The sequence below is a fragment of the Triticum dicoccoides genome, unplaced genomic scaffold (genome assembly GCF_002162155.2).
Source record: "Triticum dicoccoides isolate Atlit2015 ecotype Zavitan unplaced genomic scaffold, WEW_v2.0 scaffold55952, whole genome shotgun sequence".
Taxonomy (NCBI): domain Eukaryota; kingdom Viridiplantae; phylum Streptophyta; class Magnoliopsida; order Poales; family Poaceae; genus Triticum; species Triticum dicoccoides.
Genome location: NW_021281953.1, coordinates 1,612 through 15,704, shown reverse-complemented (window position 1 = coordinate 15,704; position 14,093 = coordinate 1,612). Strand labels below are relative to the sequence as shown.

The window sequence follows — 14,093 nt, the reverse complement described above, 5'->3', positions numbered from 1 at the left end:
CCGCCGTTGTTGGCATTAGTTTCTTTTCTATTTTCTCTTTCTTTCCTTTTGGGCGTGACTGTGCTGCTTCCGCCCCAGCACCTATCGTTGGATGTTCGGTTGGTTGCTTTGTATACAAAGCGGGGAACCCTTTCGGTAATAGGAGAAACGTTTCCCATCGTGGTCATACCACTCCACAACACCAATGGTGACAATGATAGCTGACGCCTTCTCATTTGCTTGCTGTTCCATTGTATTTGTCTACCTCAAGTGAAACGTGCTTAAACTTTGCATATGAGAGGGTGGCTTTTTCGATGCTGACTTGAAAGAATAGGCCACCATGTCTGGCAGCTAAACTTCGGTTCGCGAACCTATATAAATGAAACGGTTAAAAAACGTAAATCAACGAAAACTCTTCTCCATTGTAGATTATTTTTTATTGTACCCACTCACTTCGTATGTGGTCATATGCTACACCGACGGAGTATCAACCGTTGTTCAAGGTGGTGTTTTTACGCAACTTCGTATGTGGTTGGAGCGGCTGGCCAGGGAGTTTTTTTACCCAACATGGATGGGAACATAATTTCTGGACCGGTCTACCTCCTCCTTGGATATAGTTATAGTGTTGGTCATATGACTCTACTGATGTCGATGTGTCGGTTTTTCTTTCAACTTTTGTTAGACCTTTAGTGTTTGATCATGTACATCTTAGTTATGCAGAGGCAGGATATTGCTCATCATGCTTTGTATTCGCTTGATGCTATATTTTGAGTTAATAGAAATGTTCTTTATTGAAAAAGATCAGCTATCTATTTAACGAAAACAAACCATTTAATTGTGTCATGATGATATTTTTCTGGTACTCCAATATATAACGATGAAGATCTTAATTATGGGTTAGACTGCAGCATGCTCACTAGTTTTCCCTTCTGTACGGATTGCCGACACAGCCACACCTATAATAAAAGATGCAGTAGGTGTGTTGGTGCATATGTCACGCACGCGCGTGCGTGCGCACCAGAGAGAGGGGGGCATCGATCCCAGTGGGAATGTGAGGGCATCCAGGAACAAATCCTCTGGTCCTACCTTTGATTGCTAGATAGATGAACAATTCACCGTGGGCCATCCTTATGGCCATAATCGCGTACTGTGGTGTGGTGATGCCTAAGTAAATCTAGGGCTATGAAAGCTCCGCTATACCAGAAATATGCACAACCTCAACTATAAGCTCAAAAGCGGTCCACCCACAAGAAAATATCCCGGACTTTCCTCCTCCTTCTGTCGGCGTCACCGCTGGTCCGCCCCATCTCCGATGGCCTTTGGGCCATGGAGGCGAGGAAGACCTTGGCCCCCCACTGGCGGGAAGGACCCAGTTCTCATTCTTGTTAATTAGGTTCAGCGTCTTGCATGGTTGGGGCGGCTTTGCGGCTGCGGTGTCCCTCGGTAGGAATAATGTCTGCCACGTTCTATGCCCATTACGATGGTGCGTCTTGAATTGTCGGAGAGTGTGGAGGTGTGTCTCGGACGGATCTCATGGAATTTTGGTCGGTGCCGGTCTTCGGTGGATCTGTTTGGATCCATTATTCGTTTGGGTGTTTACAGGTTTGATTCTTTCGATCTACGACTTTCTTCATCGATGATGGTTGCTGCTCTGATGCGATGGTCCTATGGGTCCTTAGCATGACGACTTTCCGACTATCTACTACAATGAGGTTTGTCCGGCTCCAGCGAGGGAGCAGGGATGACGGTGGTGCGCCTTTGACTTGCTCCAGTGCTTGTAGTCATCGCTAAGTGGCCCACGGGCCTTGTTGCAATTTTTATTACATTCGGTAGTTTTTTTACTGCCATGCATTTCAATTCAAACACCGCAATCACACATACAAGTCATTCATTCCCAACTGTTCTGCCGTTTTCTTCCGGTCCAAGCTCATCAGTAGCGCTTATCACGTAGTTATACAACGAGGTTACAGGACTCAGAGGGCCCACTCTTGACCTGAAAGTCAGTGCGATGCATTTCCTACCTCCTGATCGCGAGAGATGGTGGCCCTGTAGTTTTGGGTCGACCAGACCCACCTTTGTAGTGTTGACATCCTTAGTCCACGACCTCATCAATATCAACCTCTACAGCAACTTCGAGGGTTCGGTATCATGATGCAAAGCAGTGGCGGAGCTAGTAGCAATTTTTGAAAGCCTGGGCATACTTTAATCTAAATTAGAAAAGCACGCCCTCTATGACTAAATATAAAATGTTTGTGCAGTTTTATTTAACTGCACAAACATCTTGTGTTTAGTTACGGAGGGGGTACTTGACTATGGTCTATATAATGAATAAATATCATGTAAATATGACCACCAATGTATTGTAATCCTAGATGTACAAGACAATGAGATATAGTAACAAATAACTTGCGAAATATCATCATATTATGTATGACCCGACAAAGAAAAAAAATGCAATATCCATTGTTCAAGTGCATGTTCACACCATATGTATAGGATCTAAGAGGTAAAATATGACTTAAAAAATTAATTTTGCATTGAAAGGTAAAAACATTTGAGACAATGAAGCATCTTAATAAAATGTTAATTACACCTAATCAGATATCTAGTTTGAAACTTTGTGGCCTAAAATCGTGTAACAATGGCATCATCATCAAAAATATTAAAAACCAGCTCTCTTTCACACGCCGCACACAATCACCGTCTCGTCAGTCGCATTCTTCGGCAGATTTTTTTTAGTGCACTCATGTACCATGTTTTTTAGTGCATCGTTCTGTACTGGACTTTCTTTTAGAACATGTCCTGTATCAGATTTCTGGCAAAAGTAAACGTTATGTACCAGATTTTTTTTAGGGGTAAATATTCTGTACCAGATTATACAAAAGCAAGTGCTGGCACCTCTGCCTTTTTTTTTGAAGATTGGGTCCCTTTTTTGAGACATTGAAGATCGGCTCCTGTGCCTTCTTGAAGAAGTGATGCCCGACTTATTGTGGCCCAACCAGTAAGATTAATGAAAAAAGGGCAATGGCGGTGCTGCTATGGAGTGAGGCCCAAGAGTCAGTGAGTGGCGCATTGATGAATCGAATCGTCCTTTTCAGCTGAGAGCAGTACTTATGACTGCTGCAGCGATTTTTACCGCACTGGAACCCTGTGAGAGTTCAGCTAAGCAACGGCGCCGAGCCCGAGCACGTGCCAAGGGTGCCCGTACGGTAGATTCTCCATTCCAAAAATATTTCCATTTAAAAAAAATCATGAAAGAAAAATCAAAAACAAAAAACAACAAAAACCAAATAGAAATAGAAATGAAGAAACTGACAAACAAAAAAAATACCAAATAGCAAAAAAAACATAGAAAAAAGGCAAAACATGTTAGAAAATAGAAAAAAAAACTGGTTCAGAGAAGGTTCTAGAAACTAAAACCGGTGGGGAGGAAACAAGAATGAGCCGGACACCGACTCAGACAGGGAATAGTAGCAACATGGCCCATTGTGGCCATACCACTTCACCAAAGGTGACTTTTTTTTTTTTGCACACCGACAATGGCATTGACAGGTGACACCTTCTCTTGTCGCATGTAAAAATTTGGCTCATCACTATAGTTGTCCATCTCAAGTGATGAATGCTTAAACTTTGCATATCAGAGGGTAGCTTTGGCCGACGATTTAGTCGCGTCCACTAGTTAATGGAATGCACGGTGTTCCACTTCAAAAAAAAATTTGGCCCAACGTAATGAAAGCTTTTATTCACCCAAAACCTCCTATGGTACTTGTAATAAGTTGGGCCAACAATTACTTTACTCATTACTTTCACCTCATCTGCATCGTTCAAGAAATATCTCTCATCTGCTTTTGTGAGATGAGCCACCGCAGCCACCGTTGAGTTGAAGCACACATATGTTTCAACTTTATTTTCTTGTAAATGTGTCTTCATATACATTTTTCAGAAAAGAGGGGAACACTCTCGGCCTATGCCGCGTGCCTTTATATAAGGATGCAATGCCTTCTCCTGCTCAATACTTGCATTAGTAATGGGAGGCATCTGTAGTTCATTAGGAATGGGAGGCATCTTGAAACGCATGGACTAACCGAAGCATGAAGGCGGCGCTCGCAGCAGTACTTTTGGGGGTGGAAATATTGTAAGTGGTAATGCCATCAGCAACTAGGTTAGTGCCTCAGTGAACGGAAGTACTATAAGAGAGCAAGTCGTGTCTGAACTCTGTGCTACAGAAAGAAATTCAGAAAAGGAAGACTGCATACGCTACAGGAAAAAAAAATCCCACTATTTATCAATTTGATTCAAAGCATTGAAATTTCTCTTTTACATTCATATGCATGAAGAACAAGGCAAAGGCCTTAATAAGTACTAGCACATAATAGTATCCTCATCTTACCTTTGCATATGGTTTAATCTTACTTTGACCATAATATTTCAGGCTTCCTGTACTTCTCCTATTCTTGACTTCTTGCTGCACAATTCACATGATTTCCTACCCAGGAAAATTACTTGTAAAACAGAGATGATGTATGCCCAGCAAATTACACAATGTAATACTGGTTGTAAATAGGCCAACCAGCCAGTTGGAATAACAGAGTCATAGGATCATTCCAGATAACACAATTTACTAGACAAGTGTTATTCCTCCTAACATAACATAACTCTTAATATGTGTGGGATGCAGTCTGAGCTCTGAAATCTGACAGATATAATGAATAAAATACATGTGAGATTCCCGTGTTTCTATCCTGCCTCGCCGCCCGTAAATGACAAGAAAAGAACAGGCAAAAATAATCATCATCTATTCGAAAATCTTCTCACCAGTTGAGAAGACCAAGAAAATGACTGAACTAAAAATACAGAGGTATGCCGGAACAAAGAAGACTGTTTTCCAGGTTTCCGAGTTCGTTAGATCCATGTTAGAAGCCTTTGCAGCCTCCAGAATGTTTCCCGTGAGGCCGACGCCAACTATCCCAGCCAATGTCCCAGCTGTATTGGAAACCCCCATCACTATGCCGGCGAACTTTGGAGCAACATCCATGTGGTTCACGGCGAACCCTGCTCTTCCTAGAGCCAGAAAGCCAAGGGACACCGATGAACAGATCACAGTCCCTGAGGGCGTCCCGAATGAAGGGAGGGCCATGAGTGCAAGTGCCGAGACAACAAACCCGATGGTGTTAAGGAGCTTCCTTGTCTTGGTAACTGATAAGATCCTTTTTGTAATCAAGTGATCAGCAACCACTCCACCAATGTTGGAGAATATAAACATGTTGAAATAGGGAAGCATCTTTGACGATCCCATGTCCTGGAGGCTAAGCTTAAGGGCTAGTTCGAAATAGGTAGGCAGCCAGTTCATGATAACATACAAGGCATAGTGGAAGGTGAAGTTGTTCACGACAATTGCCCAAACAGGTAGACTGAAGATAATCCTTCGCCATGGTATCTTTACAGTACGAGGTGCAACAACTCCTACTGACTGCGCCTTGATCTTCTCCCGAGATGCTACTTTTGGCATTGCCACTTTTGGAAGGTCGGTGCGAGGTGGCTCACTGGAGAACTTCAACCATATTACAGACCATGCTACTCCAAGTACTGCTTCGACTAAACATACAGATTGGGGTCCCATGTGCTTCACCAGACTTGGAAAAAACAACATGCCACAAGCTGCCCCGAGGTACATCCCTGAGGTTGTTAACGACACTGAGCGAGAGCGCTCCTGCGGTGGCACCCATTGTGCGAGGACTGTGTGAATGGCAGGAAATATGAAACCTTGTGCTACACCAACAAAAAGGCGAGAAAGGACCAGAATGACTGCTCTGTTGGGGTCCAGTGGAATTAGACCGCATATCAAGGACCACAACAGGAATGACAGCAGCAGAACACGTCTCCCTCCCAATCTCTGAGCTGCCCATCCACCAGGAATTTGTGACAAAACATAACCATAATAGAACATGGAGAGTATCAGGCCCTTGTTTGCTTGATTCACGTTGATTGCATCAGCTGCTACGGTGTACGCAATTGAGAAACCCACACGCTCAACGTAACAAACATTTGTGCAGATGAATGTCAGCAATACTATGACATAACGCTTTGGGATCTTCATTCTCGCCATCACTAATTAGAGATGAACCACAAAGTGTTGTAGCAGTCTTAATCAGGGCGCCACTTGCTGACCTCCCACGAATATTTACCAGGGTTTACCAGAAACCTGTCTTTCTTCCTTCCATCTCTAGGGGCACTAAGATCTGAAACAGACAAAATATTGATCATTCACTGGTATGAAACAATATGGGCTTCTTCAGCTGTGCTTCATATATCCATAGCAGTTTACTGATCTCATAAGCAATTTAATAGAGACAAATCACTATATGGTGCACATTGGGACCTGCTCAATGGAGACGGAGAAACCAATACCACTCAGTTAGATCTTAGATGAATCAAGGCAAGAATATAAAATTTACCATTATGCAATGTGAGAAAAATATTTACAATCCTACACTATCATCAACTATTGTTGAAATGCAAACTGCAATTTGCAGGACAGATGGTTTACACTGTCACAACCTTTACATTGCAAGAAAAAGAAAGAAAGCATTCCAAGATGCTCAGAATTTTTTTGCACCGTTTAAGGAAACATGCTAATCTAGATGGTTGAACAGGCCCATCAAGACCTATATTGTACCCGGATTGAACTTGATCTTACACATATCCTTGTACCAAATCGTAATGCTAAGTGTTTCCACAGGCATGACGACACCAAGCTTGGACGCACAACTCAACTGCAAGCAAGAACAAACTAAACCCCTGGTCCCAATAAATCAAGTAATCATGTGGTTCCCAACGGAACACACAATGCCCACACATTTGCACTGATCCTAGAGATTTGAGTAAGCAGGATCAGATCTCGATCAGAAAATTTTCCACCTTTCACACAGATGTGAATCTAAAAAATCCGAACGGTTCACCAAGCTCGTGAGATCTTAACTGAAAACCTGCGGCATTCGCCACCAACCACCAGCGCCGGACCAGATCGCCCAGAGATCTGATACTCGAAACCCCAAATCCCCAGCCCCCAAACCCCAAATGAGCACCCTAGCACATCATCAATCCTACATACCATCCACAAGTCTGGCAGCAGCACATCACCATAACACATCACAGCAAAATACCAATCAGAGAAAAATGAATTTTTTTCACTCACCTACTGTGATTCAGTTGAGATGCGAGGTGGTCGGGGAGGCAGAGAAGGCACACAGCCTACGCGGTCCGATGGTCGGGGACGGCGGCGGAGGAGGGAGGGAGCGCGGCGGAGGGAGTCCGGCGGTCGGAGACGGCGGCCGAGGTGGTCGACGACGGACGGCGGCAGACAAGGAGGGGCCCGGCGGCAGACAAGGGGGAGCCGGGCGGTTAAAAGGCGATTCAAGGCGGGGCAAGGCAGGTTGCGGCGGTGGGGAGGGCTGCCGGCGGCGGACGAGCAGCAGCGCGCCGTCTCCTATGGATCTGGAGTTTATGGAGCTGGGAGTTGGAGCGCGCCCGAACCGCGTGGTGGAGTGGAAATAGGAAAAGCGAGGAGGATAGATCGAGTGGTCAACTGTTCACCGACGCCATTTTCCCCCCTCCACTGCACGTGCGTTTTGGTTTAGGCTAGTGCCAGGCGCCGGTCGACCGGCGGCAGCCTCGATCGGCCGCATCCGGGCCGTACGATGTGGCTAATGTGAACCGTCCGATCTGCTCCCATTGCTTCGTCCTTCTGATTTTTTTCTCTCTCTCTCGAAAATCACGGTACCACGTATGGGAAACAGAAGGCTGCAGTGGAGGGGCCGAGCCATGGACGCACACGAGGCGACCGAGCTCGAAGCACCACCGCTCTCCGCCCATGGAGCTTTGTAGCACCCGCTCCTCGCCGGTTTCGACACGAATCCTCGTCGGCAACTTCATAGCCGTCGTGGATCACAGTCCTCACTCCCGAGCAGTGGTTCATCGTCACATCATCCACCACCGCCGCCGGCGCCTATACACACTGAGTAGCCAGTTGGAGCATCCGGCAACACTGGTCCCAACAAACGTTGTCACCGGTTCCAGCATCTGGTGTCGGTTCCGACAATTGATGTGATTGGTTCTAGCAAATGTCCATACCCATCGCATCATCCAAGTGTCGCCAATGCTAACACTCAATGTTGTCGGTTCCAACAAATGACGTCACTGGTCACGGCTTTGCCACCACCGTCGACAGTCATAGCACGAGATGATGCTAGTTGTAGCTTTTGTCGCCGCCGGTCATGACACGGGTCGAAGTCGGTTAGCTCTGCCATGGCCGGTAGCAGCTTCTGCCGACACGGGCTGACACGGTCGTAAAAACTTCCTCTGGTATATTCTGGATACCCACAAATTACACACAAAGAAAGTGCATTCACAACCTCTTCTAGGAAAATAATAGACAACTATCTTACCAAACATATAAATGAAGTGATCTCTCTCTCTCTCTCCCTCTCTCTCTCTCTCTCTCTCTCTCTCACACACACACACACACACCATTCATCAACACTCTACCAAAAATTAGGGAATATGAAAGTGTCCTGATCTTTGAATGATAGGAAACAGATTAAAAAAGGGGAAAATGTGTTGATGATAATTTGAACAATTGGAATCAGAACATAGGTACGTACAGTTCTAGGCAGTGACCATCATTGATTAGCTGGGCAGAACTACATATTAACAAAAAAAGTGTTCCAATCGATGACAAAATGTTGCGCTATCAAATTAAATGGAATAAATGACTAAGGAAAACGGAATGGACTGAACAAAATACTTAAAGGACCAAACAAATGTCTTGATAAGTGAATAGTGATGAACGAGTCACAAAATATAGAATGAGTGAGAGTGAAGATACATATATAGACATGCATGAATAATGAAATAATGATTTGTGAAGATTACATATCTATGAAATAGTGGAAACCCTATACCACGTATGGTAGTTCAGTGTTTGTCCTAGCAAGATAGTGCACAAAACGAGAATGTGAAAAGAACAAAAAAGTTGATAACTATAAGAATTAATGATGCAATGTAAACTAAAAGAAGAAGTGAATAAATAAATGAATACCAAAGAAATTGAACTAATGAACAGAACACACTGAACTAACTAAAGATATTGATGAACTAATTGATAGATGACTAAACAAGACTAATGACTAAGAACTTAACTATTAAGGGAGACAATATGGACTGACCAACTCAAAGAAGATGAAAGACCGGAAATAAATACAATGATAACCTATACAATGACTCAAGGATAAACTAAATGAAATGAGATGGTAATTTGAATACACCAGACTAACTAAAGATATTGATGAACTAACTAATAGATGACTAAATGTGACTAATAATTAATGACTACTAACCTAAATTGAAAACTAACTCAATATTCATCTGCTTGCTAACTCAATAAAAAACTATGACTAAAACATAGACATACAAGCCTAAAAGTTAATACTAAAAAATAAACAAAGACTAAAAGTCAAAAGTGAAACATTGCAAACTAAAAACTAGATTAGCTCATAACTGATGACACAGACTGAAATAAGAAACTATGAAAAACTATTAATCAGCTTACAAACTAATACACTAAATGGGACTAAAAAGTATCACTAAATGATTAATGAACTGAAAAACTAATGGGTAATCGACATCAAGAAATTGAAAATCTAAGAAACATGACAACAAACATAAAACTAAGAACACTATCACCCCAATGAATGATCGACATTGCCATTATTGAGTTTGCACCACCACCCCTAATAGAAACAAATTGGAAGAGAAATTAGAAAGTGTTGAACACACAAATAAGGGCACGACCACCACAATTTTGGTAAACTAACAATCGGAAGGTCGATGTGTTATCGTATGAACTTGAAGTGGAAATTTAAATGGGCCCATAATCAGTTTGGATTATCCTAATGCAACTAAGAAATAGTATGGGTCAACCTAACCGGGCCAAAATCATCACGGACCATTAATGGGTCGGAATGGTCTATGGGCTTTAAAAGAGCCTGTAATCAATTTGAACCATTAGCAGGAGGAAAGGTATGGCCGACCCAAAATAACTATGGGTTGCTAACAGGCCCAAATAATCATCGAGACATATGTGGACCAAACCAAAATAAACCTCTGGCCACATTTGGCCAAAACACACCGAGGTCGTTAATAGGACGAAAGACAACTCAGATCGTAAATGCTGCAGAAGATACCATGGGCCTTTAACAGGCCAAAAGGCATACTGGGCCGAAATCATGCCAACAAGACAACATACCATTAATAGGTCGAAAATAACATCATGTCTTAATTGGCCCAATTACATCGCAGGCCAGTAACAGGCCAAAAGCCAACTCATGTCATTAATAGGCTGAAATATACCACGTGCAATTAACGGGCCAAAAGTCACGTTGGAACACTAATGGTCCCAAGTGTACCTTAGGCAATTAACAGGCCAAGAGACACATCAGGTTGTAAATGGGCCCAAGTATACCATGAGTCGTTAAATAGGCCAAAAGATACACCGGGTAGAAAAATGGTCCAATTCCACCATGAGCCACTAACAGACTGAAAGAAACATTGGGCAAAAAATGAGTTCGATTCTACCACAGGCCTTTAACAGGCCAGGAGACACAAGGGGTCGTAATTGGGCTCAAAGATACAACGAGCTATTAATAGGCCGAAACTACCCAAGGGCCATAATGATGCCAAAAACCCATCGGTCCGGTGACGGGCCGAATTGGCACTAGGTTGTATGGACTGCAGTTATAATTGAGCTATCTGCAAGCATGTTGTTAATGGGCTGACCCGCTAACTTGTGCCTAAATTTTGTGGGCCTCTAACTGGGTCGGCCTTTTTAATTAAATGGGTCACTGTTGGGCCGTGCCACATGTCATTGTTCCATAGGTGCATATCGTCCATTGGATGACTGACAGCTATCACAAGGAAGAGTTGATGCGTGGCTCCTTGACGAATGAGAAGCCAACATGTGGAAAATTGTCATTCGTCGGAGCTGTTAACGAGTATCGGATCCGGAACCCACACTCGATAGCTTAACGATGACCCGTTATGGTGCTTGCCACTTGTTGGTTATCCTTGACAAAAATACTTTCATGACGCACCATAACATCATGGAAGTGGACACTTCCGTGATAATAAAGTGATTTTGTCGTGTAACACATCCCCGAGAACAAATGTATGACTATCTTGATTTTTCATAAAAATGTCATGGATATACAAGAGTGACAGAAAATGTTACGTACTATGAGAAAGATGTATCATCACAGATGTGTCCCTTTTTGTAGTTCACAAATCCGAAGACACCATGTGTTGCAGACACCCTTTGCGGAAGAAGAAACTGCATGGAAAGACATCGACATACCATGATCACGAGAAATCGATATCCAAACCATTCCATGGAACTCATGCCCGAAGGTAGCCGCTCACGTGCACATCCTTAGCGTGGATATCACCTCAGGGTCGAATCTATGCATGCGAGCATAGAACTGTCATAAAACACAGAGAGCCGAACATCACCAAAATCCATCTCACACGCACTTGCTTCAAAAATCAGATGCTGAGGCGGTGGGAACAATAGTGCAGAGACATGTTGATAACTTTGTGGCCACGACAAGCCTTAGCCACATCACCCCAACCTTCATATGCACATGCTCGTGTTGCCACCACCATTATCGCTTTGTTGTTGCCACTACCAACTAGTCCCCGAGGTGTCGTTGCTAGATCAGATCACAAAGGTCCATCACCACATGCGGCTCCCGCGCCGTCTGCCGCCGCCCATACAAAACAGCAACATTGCAACCACCTAGGGCACCTTGGGACGTTGCTTCGAAACCCAAGCTTCATTGAATATTTCACAACCTCCGGGGTCATCGTGCTGCATGACTGGAGAACTCCTTGTGCGAGATATTGCCGCACATGAAGCCATCGCCGCCATTATCACCGGCAAGCACTAGTGCAGAATCGGGCAATAGCACCGGTTCGTAAGGCCCTTTAGTGCCGGTTACATAACCGGCACTAAATTGTGGTCACTAAAGGCCCCCCCCTTTAGTACCGGTTCAGCATGAACCGGTGCTAAAGGGCAACCACGTGGCACGAGCCAGCTCCGGGGGCCTGGAGCCTTTTAGTACCGGTTGGTAAGACCAATCGGTACTATAAGGTTTGGGGTTTTTTTAGTTTTATGATTTCTTTTTCATTTAATTTTGTGTTTCCAATTTAATTCTTTTTCGTTTGCTGGTATTTTACGATACTACACATTGTACACGTTATGCATATAAATAGAATTTCTAGTAGAACCAATCATCGAGTTCAACATGATTGTCATGATATAAGAGTTCATATATAACACCACAAAAGCAAATCACTTAAGTTCAGAACGAAGAACACGGACATGAAAGGACAAGTACTAATTAAGAGCAGCATGAAGAACTAGCTAAATCACTCCTGCTAGCTACTCTCTCTCTGGTAAAATAGCATAGAACATGTATAGCTCTCCTGATTGATCATACTAGAGCATGCCGATGAACCTGTCTCCTAATCATGGGCTGCGCTTCTCATTGCTGCCCCCTAGTACTTCTCTGTGATCATTAACAATTTTTCTCCAATCTTTCACTATTAAGCATTCATCGCTTCTAGAAATCTTGAATGCATTCATGTGCAATGCAGGATATCTTGGCCGTAAGCTAACAATTGACATCTGACCTTTAGTCTCGATCCCCTGAGGCACAACTGTCATCGGGAGTCCCTGTTGAAGAACATCGTATAGTACTTAATTAATATACTTAGCAATGAAAGTTTAGCAAAAAAATATGTATGCAAAATATGCACTAAGGACAAATAGTAAATATCTTACCATCATTCCTAAATAGATGTGACCATAGTTCAATACCATCACTATTGGTCACACGTTTTGAGTACTAACATTTCTAAGTGCAGGAAGAAAATTTGTCTTGACAGCAAGAAGATCCTCAAGCCATGAAACATAATGACTTATCTCCTCGCAGTTTAGTTCAGCACCGAGATAGTAGTAGGTCCTGTCTACCAAGCGCCGGACATGTTTGGTTGAATGGAGATAAGCTGTCAATAGAAATTAGTTGTCAGTTATTTTTGAATAAGCAATATCAAAGACAAAAATATAGTTGAGAAGAACTCACATAATGGTAGAACTGGAGGCGTCTGCATATCGACCCATATGTCTCTATTACCTTCAATATCATCTTCCGGACGAATATCAAAGGTGATAACCATACCAGGCTCAAATGCATAAGCCTTGCATAGTGCTTGCCAAGTTTTGCATTCAAAATAGGTGTACGTGTGTGCATTGTATACTTTGACGTTGAAAGTATAACCATCATGCTCAGTTTTCAGGTAAGCTCTCTTTACCTCCATAGTTTCCATATCTTTGAAACCTATCTTATCCAAGACAAAAATTCTTGCATGGCAGGGGATGCGCTAGTAGAATAGTGAAAATTAAAAATTATAAGTCACGCAAATGAAGCATATATAACTCATGCTTAATTACGAAAACAGACTTGTCGTTGTGACTTACTGTATCGAATTCTAAAGTCTCATCCAGCTTGATGCTGAATCGCCTACCATCAATAAGGAAATTTCTGTCGCATTGGCCGCGCTGGTCTTCACAGTATTCGCACATAATGAAATTTTTTCCATCGTCAGATGACATTTCCTATGTTCATATTAGGCGAAACATTAAACACTTACTAATTCAATTAATTCAACTACTTCTATTAATTCAACTAAGCATTTACTAAAAATAAACTAGTTATATTAATTCAATTAGTTCAACCAAGCATTTACTAAAAATAAACTAGTTCTATATATTAATTCAACTAGTTCAACTAAACATTTACTAAAAATAAACTAGTTATATTAATTCAACTAGTTCAAAGTAAGCATTTACTAAAAATAAACTAGTTCTATATATTAATTCAACTAGTTCAACTAAACATTTACTAAAAATAAACTAGTTATATTAATTCAACTAGTTCAAAGTAAGCATTTACTAAAAATAAACTAGTTCTATATATTAATTCAACTAGTTCAACTAAACA

At 42.5% G+C, this 14,093-nt stretch overlaps 1 protein-coding gene across 4 annotated transcripts; it reads right to left on the bottom strand.

Annotated features, from left to right (window-relative positions):
• Positions 1–4,659: 4,659 nt before the first annotated feature.
• On the bottom strand, positions 4,660–7,537 carry LOC119346952 (probable anion transporter 7). Of its 4 annotated transcripts, none has more exons than XM_037616009.1 (2): positions 7,175–7,537; positions 4,660–6,358 (listed from the first exon to the last, which is right to left on the bottom strand). In XM_037616009.1, the coding sequence occupies exon 2, from the start codon at positions 6,083–6,085 to the stop codon at positions 4,775–4,777; it is 1,311 nt and encodes a 436-aa protein (XP_037471906.1). In that variant the 5' UTR covers positions 6,086–6,358; positions 7,175–7,537; the 3' UTR covers positions 4,660–4,774. The 4 variants fall into 4 exon arrangements, with proteins under 4 accessions (XP_037471906.1, XP_037471907.1, XP_037471908.1 ...); XM_037616010.1 differs by having other exon boundaries at positions 4,660–6,218; XM_037616011.1 differs by having other exon boundaries at positions 7,179–7,537.
• Between the last annotated feature and the right edge of the window lie 6,556 nt (positions 7,538–14,093).

Coding starts and splice junctions, on each gene's coding strand:
- LOC119346952 (XM_037616009.1), bottom strand. CDS start 6,085: ATGGCGAGAATGAAGATCCCAAAGCGTTATGTCATAGTATTGCTGACA.